This window comes from Betta splendens, chromosome 21, assembly GCF_900634795.4.
Source record: "Betta splendens chromosome 21, fBetSpl5.4, whole genome shotgun sequence".
NCBI lineage: Eukaryota > Metazoa > Chordata > Actinopteri > Anabantiformes > Osphronemidae > Betta > Betta splendens.
Genome location: NC_040899.1, coordinates 7,228,720 through 7,241,597, shown reverse-complemented (window position 1 = coordinate 7,241,597; position 12,878 = coordinate 7,228,720). Strand labels below are relative to the sequence as shown.

Here is a 12,878-nt window from a genome sequence, read left to right as displayed (position 1 = left end):
CCTGCTCCAGGTGAAGCTGGCAGCTGGGTTGGCTTCGGTCATACACTCAAATGAATTATCTGATCTTTTAGTGATGTTCACTGTCGTGGGTGAAACTGCAAAGAGGAGAGAGAATGAGCTGCTCTGTTGGGTTGTGTCACTTACTAGAGGCTTGTCTACTAAAGTCAAAGTCAGTTAAACTCATTCAATTCAAAAAAGCGACCGTTAGACGTTATTCCTCATTCCTAACAACCATTCAGCCTTCTCGTGTGTTATAGTGGGAGCCTGTGTTGAAACATTAGACAAGGGGGATGGGTTCCATTCAACCACACATCCATTGCCTTGTAATTTAACAGTGGGCTAACAATGTGTTGCTGTGAGGCAGAAACGTATCCTAGAAAGACTGCAGAGTCTTTAAGCTGAATAGCAGTTTCTGTAACAACCACAAAACATATTGCATAAATGGAGAAACACATTGCAAGAGCTTGTGGCCTCATATGAAATGCTTTCCTCCAGACAAAATACCCAAGATAGCAAAGGAATGCGCTGGTTTGTGAAACAGGAATATAATGAGGTGAAGGTTAAATTATTCAATAAATTATTGCAGCTTTAAAATCTAAAATTAGTTTTCTTTTCTCATTTGCAGCATTTTTTTGAAGGTTGAGTCCAATTGGATTGGGCTAGGTCACAAAACAAACCCATCATTTACAGGTCGGAGGGGAAACCTCTCTGAAGGATAAATATTCAGACTGAAGAAGCCACTGGTGGGGAAATGTTTCCATGAAAAAGAAGAAATCCAGTTGACACGACTCAACCTTCAGATAACGTCACCCGGATGAGTGAGAATCTACCCCAAACTCCAACTAACTCCAGTGCAGCCTATGACATCATTATACTCACAGAACACTTGTAACGTGAAGGGCAGGCTCTTTGCTTGTGTCAGCGCCGCGCTGGTGACGACACATCTCACCAAACGCTGGTTGACGTCTCTGGTAGGGACTCCAAGCAGCGAGCTGACCGTGGTGGTGGTTCCGTTATCGTGAAGGGTGGAGGTGGTGGTTGAACGGACCGAGCCCTCCAGAGAACCCATAATCCACTTCACCTCAGCAGGAGGCCGGGAACCAGCCGCCGTACAGGTAGCAAGGGAAGCTTCTTCACCCCCCAACAGAGGGGCGTCGTCCTTCACCGTTACGACTGGAGGGACTACGAGAGGAAGCACACAGGTCAAAGGTCAGTGTGGGACTCCAGCTTTTATCTGTTTACTCCACACACACACATTTATCATACCGAGCAGGTTTAGTGTAACATCTGTCCTGAAATTTCCACTGGGAAACAGAGTGAATATGCACAAGTAGCTGCCTTCATCCAGCAGCGTGGCGTCTGATAACTGGAGGGTTCCATCGTATTTGGTAAAGTTTCCAATGTTCTTGAACCGATAGTCAGCGTCATTGAAGATGTGTGTTTTATCAGCCAGAATCGTAACGAAATTCCCATCTACTGGCTTCCCCTTAGTCTTCTTCTGCCATGAAATCTGTGTGAGGGTGTCTGTGGTGTCAAGGAGGTTGCAGGGTAACGTAGCGCTCTCTCCAAGAACCACCGACACGTTTCCTCCCACCACCCGGACAGCTGAAAGACAAATGGAAAGTCAGGAAACAAACACGAGCAGAAGCACAAGAGGTTTCAGTCTCTGGAGGTTGTGAATGTCACACAGCTATCTGCTAAATCATTAGACATTTGTATAAGAACTGTGGTAAGGCTGATTTTGAAGGAAATAGAAAAGTGCAATAATACTGGACAGCTGTGTTCACAAACTGGATAAACATGAAGCAAGAGTGGTTCATTTAATGATTTGACCTCGGCTTGTATATACACGTGATACAACTCTGCCATCATTTCTGTTTGCTTCCACTAAATGAGGCCTGAAAAAATAAAACCTGAGAGCTGCAATGCTTGAAATTACTCGTGGTAAAAAACGCAAAGGAGGCTCAGAAAACGTGTCTGAGCAGGTGAGTGGTGATGTAGAGTACAGTACCTGTCTGAGAATAAATACAGCCTTTCATGTAGACCTCACCTGTTTAAGGAAATTAGCTTGTGTCTTGTTTTTTTAGACAAAGGTCTAACTGTCGGAAACACCTGCCGCACTGAGAATCTACTGTTGTTCATTTTACTGCATCTGTAAACAAAGGAAGCAGCCGCTGCCTGTATGACCTTTTTTCTTTTGTTATTGAAGCATTGAAAAAAAAAACTTCTGCTCCCTCTGCTTAACTTTATAGTGGCAACAAAGGATTTAACATGTCTGGATCTGATACAACCTGATTCATTAACCACAAAACTTACAACACAACTAATTATAATGAGATAATTACACTTGTACGTTGCTAAACTACAACTTATAGCACTGCAATACTTTAAATTACTCTGTTTTACAGTTGTCTCTGATCACATTACAACCATGTCACCAATAGGAGCATCACACATGTGACAGCAGCTGTTGTGGCATGTGAGTGAATTATATGATAAAAATATACTGGCTTAACAGCGTGTTTTTTAAAGTACAATAGAACCACACATGTAAAGACCTCAGTAATATACCTAAACATCAGGCGGCGTCCACAAAATTTCATGAAAGTTTCAAGACAATGTATGAAATATTATCCTTCAGATTAACTGTATGGAGCCCCTGGCAAGAAGAAACAGGCGTCACTGCTTCTATCCATGATTAAATTACACATGCTACAATGTGAAGCTTTGGATGAGGGAGGCTTTGGTCTCAGAGTACAGTTCAACCAGCTGTGTTACAAATGACAATTCATGACAATGTGAGTGGACCCGCTGGGAGATTTGTTAAAAGAAAAGTAGTTTAAAAAAAGAAAGTTGTTAAAAAGAAAGTCAAATGCAAATGAAAGTTATTTTTGCTTAATAACTAGAAAAAAATAACTGCTGCTGCTGCTTTGTTCTCATAGGTGACGCAGCGGTCTAACCTACTGAAGAGAAAGATGACGTCATGTGATGTAATGCTGATGTAGTAAATAAAAGTGTTGTCCACGCACATTTCGTGGTCCAGATCAGGTTTAGCAGCAGCAGGAGGAGGAGCAGCATCCCTGGAGAAAATCCGCCCATAGCGACGTCCTTTGGAAATAGTTATCCTCGTGTGAGGCTCCGTTTATGACCGCAGTCCTCCATCCGTCATTAGTTCATCCGTCGTTTACCCGCGGTTTAGATTTAAAGAGAAACCCAGATAATGCCCGTTTAACGCAGTCGCTTCGGCAGTTTTCTTCGTTAACCAGCGTGGTTTAGCACAAAGTCGTGTGTGTGTGTGTGACGTGGCGCTGGTCACTTGACTGGTGACGTCGAATACATTGTTTGGTCGAACCAAGGTTCAGACGTATCTCATCTGTTTAAACGCCTGAACGCGCTATTCTGTGAAAGAAAAATGAATCCCAAACAATGTTTACCTACGGTTGTACGTGGATGACGTCACTTGTTCTGTGTGGTTTCAAAGCCCCGCAACTTTGGTTCATTTTCTGGCACAATCAGATGAACCTTTTGGAAGCTTCACATGGTAGTCGCTTCTCAAGAAATCAATAATTCAATGCCGTCCAAACCATAAGATCTACTGGCTCAAAAGCTACTCCAAAATGTGTCACTATATTTCCTTCACAGGGCATAATCATTTATGAAGATTAATAATGTTGCAATACTATTTCCAAGGCCACTAATGTAGATTTAGACAGCTGCAAAGATACATGACATCAATACAAAGTCAAAGAAAAAGCATAAAATGATTTTGTGACATGACGAGGTTCCTGTTATAAACAAGGACGACACAGACTGTAAGTCAACTTAATTTTCAATTTAATTTTAAATATATAGCACCAAATCACAGCAAAGTTATCTCAAGGCACTTTTCAAGGTAAGGTTTAAGACGTTACACAACTAAACCCAACAAATCCTGTTGAAAACAGAGGAGCTGCATCATTGGTCCGTGCATGAAGTGCAATTAATTATTCATGCGTAAAATGAAAATTGAACAACGTCTTTTCATGCTGTGTTTCGTTTCCGTAAATCGGTAAAACACATTTGCGATATACTGATTTACTCATTCTCATTTTCTCCACTTTCAAAATGAAATAGGAAAAAGGGAAACCGGGGGCGGGGCCAGTCGCCGGACTTTCACAATAAAACGCCCAACAGCATTTGAAGCGCAACATCCGCAAATATGTGTAACTCTTGAAGGATTGCAGTCGTGTTTCGACACATAGGAGTGCAGCGACATCACGACCTTGTCGACACCTGATGGGGAGGAATTTAGCGCATCTGCGGTGTTCCGGTGATTTTTCAGTTTATGATGACACTGAAATCGCTTCCTCCTGCTTGGCCGGTTGATGCTCTTATGCCCAGGAAGACGCTCTAATGTTGTGCCGATCTTTGCAAGTATTCTAAACAGTGACATTTAGACATGCTCCATCATTGGACTTCCTGTCTCAGAGCCTGCTTTACCTGCGGGAGAATAACAGCCACTCAACCTGCCTCACAATAACTGAACTCATTGTGAGCCATGATAATGTGCATCGCATCATCTTTGTGGGGCAGATTCTGTGGCAAAGTGTGTGTGTGATCAGATGATCCGTCACGCAACATCACATGAATGTGATGCACGGACCACACAGGCTGTCGCAATAATAGTCGCGGTTCTCAAACACTATATACTGAAGACAACATGGTTTGCTTCAGCGGACAAATTATAAAATCACAAAATGTCACAAGCAACTCAAACCATGTGAAAAGCTGTCACGTGACAAAAGAACGACCTGTAAGGATCCAAAAACAAATGGAAAAGAACTAGAGCATGCGTGGCCTGGCTGTCACGTCATAAAAGAACGAATCCCCGAGGAAGGACGCTCAGTTGAAGTCGTGAACGAATCACCTCTGTTTCAGGTGTCCTGCTCACTGAGCTTAAGCAGCTGCTGCCACGTGGCGAGAGAAGGAGAGAAGGTACCGCATGAAACTGAACGAGGCGTTCACTGAGAGGACTCGTTCCTCCTGAGTGATATAAAAATTTGTTTATATTAAACAAATCGTTATCGTCGCTATCAGGTAGTTTTTAGCAGTGAACAAGACACAGCCCAGAACCGGACACATGAAAAGCAGATAACAAACAACGGAATGGTATTTAACTGGGATAACAGGAAAGGTGGAGACAGACGGAGATAATGAGACAAACGGAAGTCTCTAGAAAGTTAAGAGGAGGAGCTATGACGAAGCGTCTGTGGCGCCTGGCTTCACTGTAAATACGGTGGAGACGAGGAAAGACCGCTATGTTTACTGTGTCTGAACGTGTTGGCAGCGGACAGCATGAAGCCAAATAAGCTTTTATAAACAAGAGTCACTAAGACATCACACCACAATCACGCTGACAAGTCGCTGGAGTTTGTTCTGCGAAAACGTGACGAATATTACCAGCAACGCTCCTGATGCCGAGGTTGTAGGTTCTAATCTACCTTTAACATAAAAAGCTGAAAGAATTTTGCTTTTTATCACATTCTGAGAAGGGGGTGCAAAATGTTTACTTCTTGCGAAGCGTTACAGAAAATAATTGAGAAGCACTGTCATACAGCAAACAGGTGTGTGTCAACAAAGAGGCTACAGTCCGTTAATGAGTCACTGAGCAAACTGACACAGACGTTGATTAAATGCTTGGTTACAGACAGCCGGCGCCACCACACTCCAACTGCTCATAGCAGCGTGGAACAAAAGACGTTAGATGTGACAGTTTTTTCAGCCCAACCCCTAACGGTATGCAAAGCACCTAGAGAGACTCAAATCCATCTAAACAATGAGCTACAGAGCAGGACCAATGACACACCTACTCAACTGTCTCCTTAATAAAACCTTTAATAGTATCACAATGGGGAACCTTCATATACAGAATACTTGAAGCAAACTTCACTACTTTCAATGAACAGACAGACATATTGTGCAGCAGGAGAGTTGAACTCATCTAGAAACAAAAAGCCACAGTGACACAGATGTCGACGTGCTGATACCTCAGCGTTAACGTCCCAACTCCACTTCAGCATCTACAGACAATCTACTTTATATGACAGCATTTTAGATTCATAACAAACCGATCTGAACATTATTTTTGTTCTCGAGCACAAAGACTTGTACTATGAAGATCGCTGTAGCTGCTCTTTGCCTGGTCTTTGTTAACATTGACTATTCTGAGGAAGCTGAAAGCAGCGCAGATTACACTGGTCACAGGACTCCTAAAGCGTTTTAGGTGATGATGTGACAGACCAGACACATTTGTAAGGTTACAAATCAAATAAAAGACAAATGTAGAACAAGATAACAAACAAAGCAAAAAATGTGTTCACTAAGAGACAGGATTTGCTGACAGTGGGAATAATCTGTTGTGAGACTCAGAAGAACTCCAATTAATATGTTATTACAAAAAGCATTAACTAAATCATGTAACAAATGTCTCTGGACACATTTAATGGAAAAACTCAAACACAGCAGGATTTTTTTTACTGTCAGTACAGTCAATTGAAACATACAAGTAGTTTTAGAAGCTGTGAAGGTTATATCACTGACAGCAAATTTAAGTTGATGCTTAAACGTACAATGTAAAATATGCAAATACATCAGTCTGAAACTCTAACCTGGCAAAGATCAACTAAAGCAAAAAAGATTAAATCTAATGATATATTCAGTCACCACAAAAACCACATCCTTTTACAGTTGGAGCTGTGGTGCTACTGTGGACCTACTGTACTGATACAGGAAATACTGTACACTGACTCATTCCTCTGTCCTGAAGCACGAGGGTAAACTGGCAAAGCAAAATGAAACTGTATTCAAAGACTTACCGACAGTTGGACTGTTGCAGCATAACCTCATGCTTTTTTTGTGTTTGGGGAAGTAGTTCATGAGACACTTCACACAGTCTCGTGACTAAAACAGATTTTACATTTAACATGTGCTTCACGTACGTGTTTCAGCTTCTTCATCTTCTGTAGGGACAGGCTGCCTCCCTGCATGTGTGCTGTCTTCTCTGCTGGAAAAGAAACTATCAGTTAATTTATATATATAAACTTAAATTGAAATGTGCAGTATAATATGCAGTATTACTGTATTTTGTACCTTTGTTTGGGCCTGAATATAAAAAGGTAGTACCATGCAGCATGACCAATGGCAGACAGGACGAGCAAAAGGCTAAATATTACCCAGCAAATCGTGCGGGAGCCTGTAGGGAATCAGAGCACATGTAAGACAAATACACAGGAGGACTAGAGCTGCCAGGACAGAAAGAACGACCTGCGTAGGTCAGAGTCTGAAGCAAAGACAACAGAACAGACCATTAATTAATGGTACAGACACAGACAAAGCAGGAGTTTTTATTTCAGCCCACATCAGCTGATATTACTCTATGACACAAAACAAACAGGAATCAAGGACAGTTATTTTATAAACAGAACATAACACTTTACTATGCTATGACACAAAATAAGCAGGAAATAAAAACACTACAAGTTTTGACTGATTCATTATTTAAAATGCATACAGAGCCAACATGTTTAAAACTGTGCAGTGTTCTATGAACAGGCCTGTAAGCTTTGCCTGCGGACTTATTTCAAATGATCCGATGTGTCAATAAGTAAACACTGTCAGCTCTAACTTCTAAAGTATTGTAACAACTGTTTTAAAGGGTTTTATTCATTCACAGCCAAAAACATGAGACTATTGTTTTATTCTGGTAATTACTACACAACTATGGGGTGCCAAATGTAAAAGGAGCACCTATAACTAGTTTTCTCAAATTTAACTAAATGACACAACATGTTTTCTCACATTTAGTTAAATATGCAAGTCTATATGTAAATGTTAAATCTAAATGTTCAATGTTAAATCTAAATGTTAAATGATCCAACTGAATATTTAAGTGGACTCCACCCCCTATTGTCCTAGACCAGTAACGCGGACTCAAACACGTCAAACAGTAGGCATAGCTCCGCCCACATCTGACTCTGGATCGGTGCACGAAAATACTGGAGAGAAGCCTAAAGTCAAAGCCATCATGGCCGCCAGCTCCGACTCAAACGGGCTGTAACAGCAGGTGTGCGGGCTGAGGCTCCGCTTCAAACTGCTGTTCTGTCGTAAACACCATTAATGGGGAGTTAAATAGGTTTAAATAGAATATTTCTGTGGCGCCGGTGGAGAATTAGTTGGCTAACTATACTAGCTAGCCGAAGTTACGTCCAGGCTAAAAACAAAAGTTTCCGGACAGGTTCAAAAGATCAGATGTGGGCGGGGTTTGTGCGCACTGTTGGAGGTGTTTGAGTTTGCGGGGTAGGGGTGGAGTCTACTTGCACATTCATGAATATTCAGTTTACACTCGGCGAACGTTTAGCATTTACATTTAACATTTAGACTTTTGCACATTTAACTAAATGTGAGAAAACATGTGTCATTTAGTTAAATGTGAGAAAACTAGGTATAGGTGCTCCTTTTACATTCGGCACCCCATACAAAACATGTAACCCTCATGAATTGATCTTGTTTTATGTTGTCTTATATTTGTGCTTCTCTTGCTATGATGACTGAACAAAGACTCCTTATGTCTGTCCTTTATTTTACTTTGCATAATAAAACACTGTGCTAACATTTATAGCCTCCAAATATCAGTGTGCATCCTGGAGCACAGGCCTCACCTGATGTCACATGCACATAGAGGTAACCATGACTCCTCCCGTACTGGTTGGAGGCTTCACACTGGTAGAGGCCATCGACGCCATCGGTGTTCCTCACCAACTGCAGCGTTGGTCCGACCACAGTGACACCAGACTGAGGCCAGGACTTGTCGGCTCTGAAACACACAAGACAAAGGTTCCTGTAGCGCGAACACCTGAAACCAACTTATTAAGATGCTCTTTGTGATCAGACAGCAGCACCGTACCTGCTCCAGGTGAAGCTAGCAGCTGGGTTTGCTTCAGTCATACACTCTAATGAATTATCTGATCTTTTAGTGACGTTCACTGTTGTGGGTGAAACTGCAAAGAGGAGAGAGAATGAGCTGCTCTGTTGGGTTGTGTCACTTACTAGAGGCTTGTCTACTAAAGTCAAAGTCAGTTAAACTCATTTAATTCAAAAATGCAACAGTTAGACGTTATTCCTCATTCGTAACAACCATTGAGCCTTTACATGTGTTTTGATGGGGGCATGTGTTGTTAGAAGCGTGGAGTAGTTCCATTCAACCACACAGACGCATAAAATCTACTGCCTTGTAACTTCAGTCAACTTTACTCAGACTGAAGAATAACAAACACCTAAATTGATGGCAAAACGATTCCATGGAAAAGAAGAAATCCAGGTGACATGACTCAACCTTCAGATAACGTCACCTGGATGACTGAGAATCTCCACTGATCGTTATTAACTCCAGTGCAGCGTATGACGTCATTATACTCACAGAACACTTGTAACGTGAAGGGCAGGCTCTTTGCTTGTGTCAGCGCCGCGCTGGTGACGACACATCTCACCAAACGCTGGTTGACGTCTCTGGTAGGGACTCCAAGCAGCGAGCTGACCGTGGTGGTGGTTCCGTTATCGTGAAGGGTGGAGGTGGTGGTTGAACGGACCGAGCCCTCCAGAGAACCCATAATCCACTTCACCTCAGCAGGAGGCCGGGAACCAGCCGCCGTACAGGTAGCAAGGGAAGCTTCTTCACCCCCCAACAGAGGGGCGTCGTCCTTCACCGTTACGACTGGAGGGACTACAAGAGGAAGCACACAGGTCAAAGGTCAGTGTGGGACTCCAGCTTTTATCCGTTTACTCCACACACACACATTTATCATACCGAGCAGGTTTAGTGTAACATCTGTCCTGAAATTTCCACTGGGAAACAGAGTGAATATGCACGAGTAGCTGCCTTCATCCAGCAACGTGGCGTCTGATAACTGGAGGGTTCCATCGTATTTGGTAAAGTTTCCAATGTTCTTGAACCGATAGTCAGCTGCACTGAAGATGTGTGTTTTATCAGCCAGAATCGTAATGAAATTCACATTTTCTGGCTTCCCCTTAGTCATTCTCTGCCATGAAATCTGTGTGAGCGTCTCTGTGGTGTCAAGGAGGTTGCAGGGTAACGTAGCGCTCTCTCCAAGAACCACCGACACGTTTCCTCCCACCACCCGGACAGCTGAAAGACAAATGGAAAGTCAGGAAACAAACACGAGCAGAAGCACAAGAGGTTTCAGTCTCTGGAGGTTGTGACTGTCACAGTTATCTGCTAAATCATTAGACATTTGTATGTCTATTATAAAAACTGTGGTAAGGCTGATTTTGAAGGAAATGGAAAACTGAAATAATACTGGACAGCTGTGTTCACAAACTGGATAAACACGAAGCAAGGGAGGACTCACTGTACTGTTCATTTATTTGTTTGACCTTTGCTTGTATCTACATGTGAGTATTTCTCTCCTACAGCCCATTAGGGACAGTGTAATCCAATCTAACTCTGCCATCGTGTCCGTTTGCTTCTACTAAATGAGGCCTGAAAAAAAATAAAACCTAAAAGCTGAAATGCTTGAAATGACCCGCTCAGAAAACGTGTCTGAGCAGGTGAGTGGTGATGTAGAGTACAGTACCTGTCTGAGAATAAAGAGAGCCTTTGACGTGGACCTCACCTCAAATTAGCTTCTTTGTTGTTTCTTTGTTTTTTAGACAAAGGTCTAACTGCCAGAAACACCTGCTGCCATGAGAATCTACTGTTGTTCATTTTCACTGCATTAGGTTTTTGTTTTCTTTTATTAATGAAACATGTTTTAAAAACAGACTGCTCCCACTGCTTTACTTTATTCTGACAACATAGGATTTAACATTACTTACAACACAACTTATTATAATGAGATAATTACACTTGTACATTGCTAAACTACAAGCACTGCAATACTTTAATTTATGTTTTACAGTTGTCTGCGATCTCATTACAACCATGTCACCAATAAGAGCATCACACATGTGACAGCAGCTGTTGTGGCATGTGGCGAGTTATAGGATAAAAATATTCTGGTTCCGTTCTTAACAGCCTGTTTTTTAGAGTACAAGAGAACCACACATGTAAAGACCTCAGTAATGTACCTGAAAAACAGGTGGTATCAAGACAATGACTGAAATTTTATCCTTCAGATTAACTGTATGAAGCTGTCCACAGCTGCTTCCCTGAAAAGGGTTGATGCTCCTGGCAAGAAGAAACAGGCATCACTGCTTTTATCCTGCTTCTATGATTGAATTACACATGACATAAAAGCTTCAGATGAGGGACGCTTTGTTCCCAGAGTACAGTTCAGCCAGACAGTGTTACAAATGACAATTTATGAAAATGTGAGTGGAGTCACTGAGACATTTCTTAAAAGTGAAATGCAAATTAAAGTCTTCAGTCTTCAATGTAATATACCCTAGTTTTTATCTAAATACAATCAAACAACAGCTGCTGCTTTGTTCTTGTAGGTGACACAACGGTCTAAGCTAAATAAAGTGCCGATGTAGTAAAGAGTTTTGTCCACGCACCTTCCACGGTCCAGATCAGGTTCAGCAGCAGCAGCAGCAGGAGGAGGAGGAAGAGCCTCCCTGGAGAAAATCCACTCATAGCGAAGTCCGTTGGAAATGGTTGTCCTCGTGTGAGGCTCCATTTCAGACTGCGATCATTCAGCCGTCATTAGTTCATCGGTCGTTGACCCAGCTAAAAGAGCGTAGTGCGACCGCATTCTACGGTTTGCACAGAAAGGTAAGACGTGTGATATGTTGTAGTTAAAACTACACACAATAAGGCTCTCACTTCACAACAACGTGCACTTTGTTCGGATCTGGGAGATTTTCAGTGGTGACGGACTGGTTGAAGCTGAGCTTCCCCTTCCCCTTCCGCTGCGGTCAAGTGAGCCGTCGTTCGTTCATCCGTCGTTCAGCCAGCCGCGCTTTAAAAACGTCTTGCGCCCGTATTACGCGCTTTACAGCAGAGCACAAAACACGCTCGTCGCGACTTCCTCTTTTCATAGCGACACGTCGGTCTTTTCAAAATATGGAAAACTACGAAACAAAATATTGCATATATAGAAAATCTGTCGCCTAATAAAGATCTGTGTACTTTTACTGTAAAATTAAGCATTTATTAGTATTTAAAAATACCATGTAATACTGTAAAATCTTTATAATTAATAACTTAACTTTGGTGCATAGTTCCAGGCTCAGACCACTTTCCCCCTGATCTACTAGAGGTGTACTATCACCACACAAAGATCTGTGTATTTTTACTGTATAGTTTAGGATTTATTAGTATTCAAAACTACCATTTCATACTGTAACTGTATGGGCTGTATAGTCAACTTTAATCGTTAATAACTAGACTTTGGTGCATAGTTCCAGGCCCAGACCACATTCACCCTGATCTACTAGAGATGTACTTTCACCCCACAAATATTCATGTATTTTTACTGAATAGTTTAGGATTTATTAGTATGCAAAACTACCATTTCATACTGTAACTGTATGGGCCGTATAGTCAACTTTAATCATTAACAACTTGACTTTGGTAAATAGTTCCAGGCCCAGACCACTTTCTCCTATTTCTGCTAGATGTGTACTATCACCGCACAAAGATTTGTGTATTTTTACTGTATAGTTTAGGATTTATTAGTATTCAAAACTACCATTTCATACTGTAACTGTATAGGCCGTATAGTCAACTTTAATCATTAATAACTTGACTTTGGTAAATAGTTCCAGGCCCAGACCACTTTCTCCTATTTCTGCTAGATGTGTACTATCACCACACAAAGATTCATGTATTTTTACTATATAGTTTAGGATTTTAGTAGTACCATGTTATGCTGAAATATGGC

General features: G+C 41.8%; 1 protein-coding gene across 8 annotated transcripts in view; it reads right to left on the bottom strand.

Annotated features, from left to right (window-relative positions):
- Nucleotides 1-12,878, bottom strand: part of LOC114847079 (nectin-2-like) — a 36,111-nt gene that overhangs the window by 4,654 nt on the left and 18,579 nt on the right. For 6 of the 8 annotated variants that reach the window (XR_008693418.1, XR_008693419.1, XM_029136424.3 and 3 more), the window contains exons 1-10: nt 11,551-11,977; nt 9,842-10,180; nt 9,455-9,757; nt 8,942-9,035; nt 8,697-8,851; nt 7,129-7,231; nt 6,978-7,042; nt 1,267-1,605; nt 880-1,182; nt 2-95 (exon numbers count right to left, since the gene is read on the bottom strand). Coding sequence is in view for 6 of the 8 variants with exons in the window: in XM_029136424.3 (XP_028992257.1) it covers nt 2-95; nt 880-1,182; nt 1,267-1,605; nt 6,978-7,042; nt 7,129-7,231; nt 8,697-8,851; nt 8,942-9,035; nt 9,455-9,757; nt 9,842-10,180; nt 11,551-11,629 (1,874 nt within the window). In the remaining 2 variants the exon portion in view is untranslated. Of the gene's footprint in view, nt 1; nt 96-879; nt 1,183-1,266; nt 1,606-6,977; nt 7,043-7,128; nt 7,232-8,696; nt 8,852-8,941; nt 9,036-9,454; nt 9,758-9,841; nt 10,181-11,550; nt 11,978-12,878 lie in introns of those variants that run through there. The other 2 variants (XM_055505097.1, XM_055505096.1) reach the window with 2 other exon arrangements.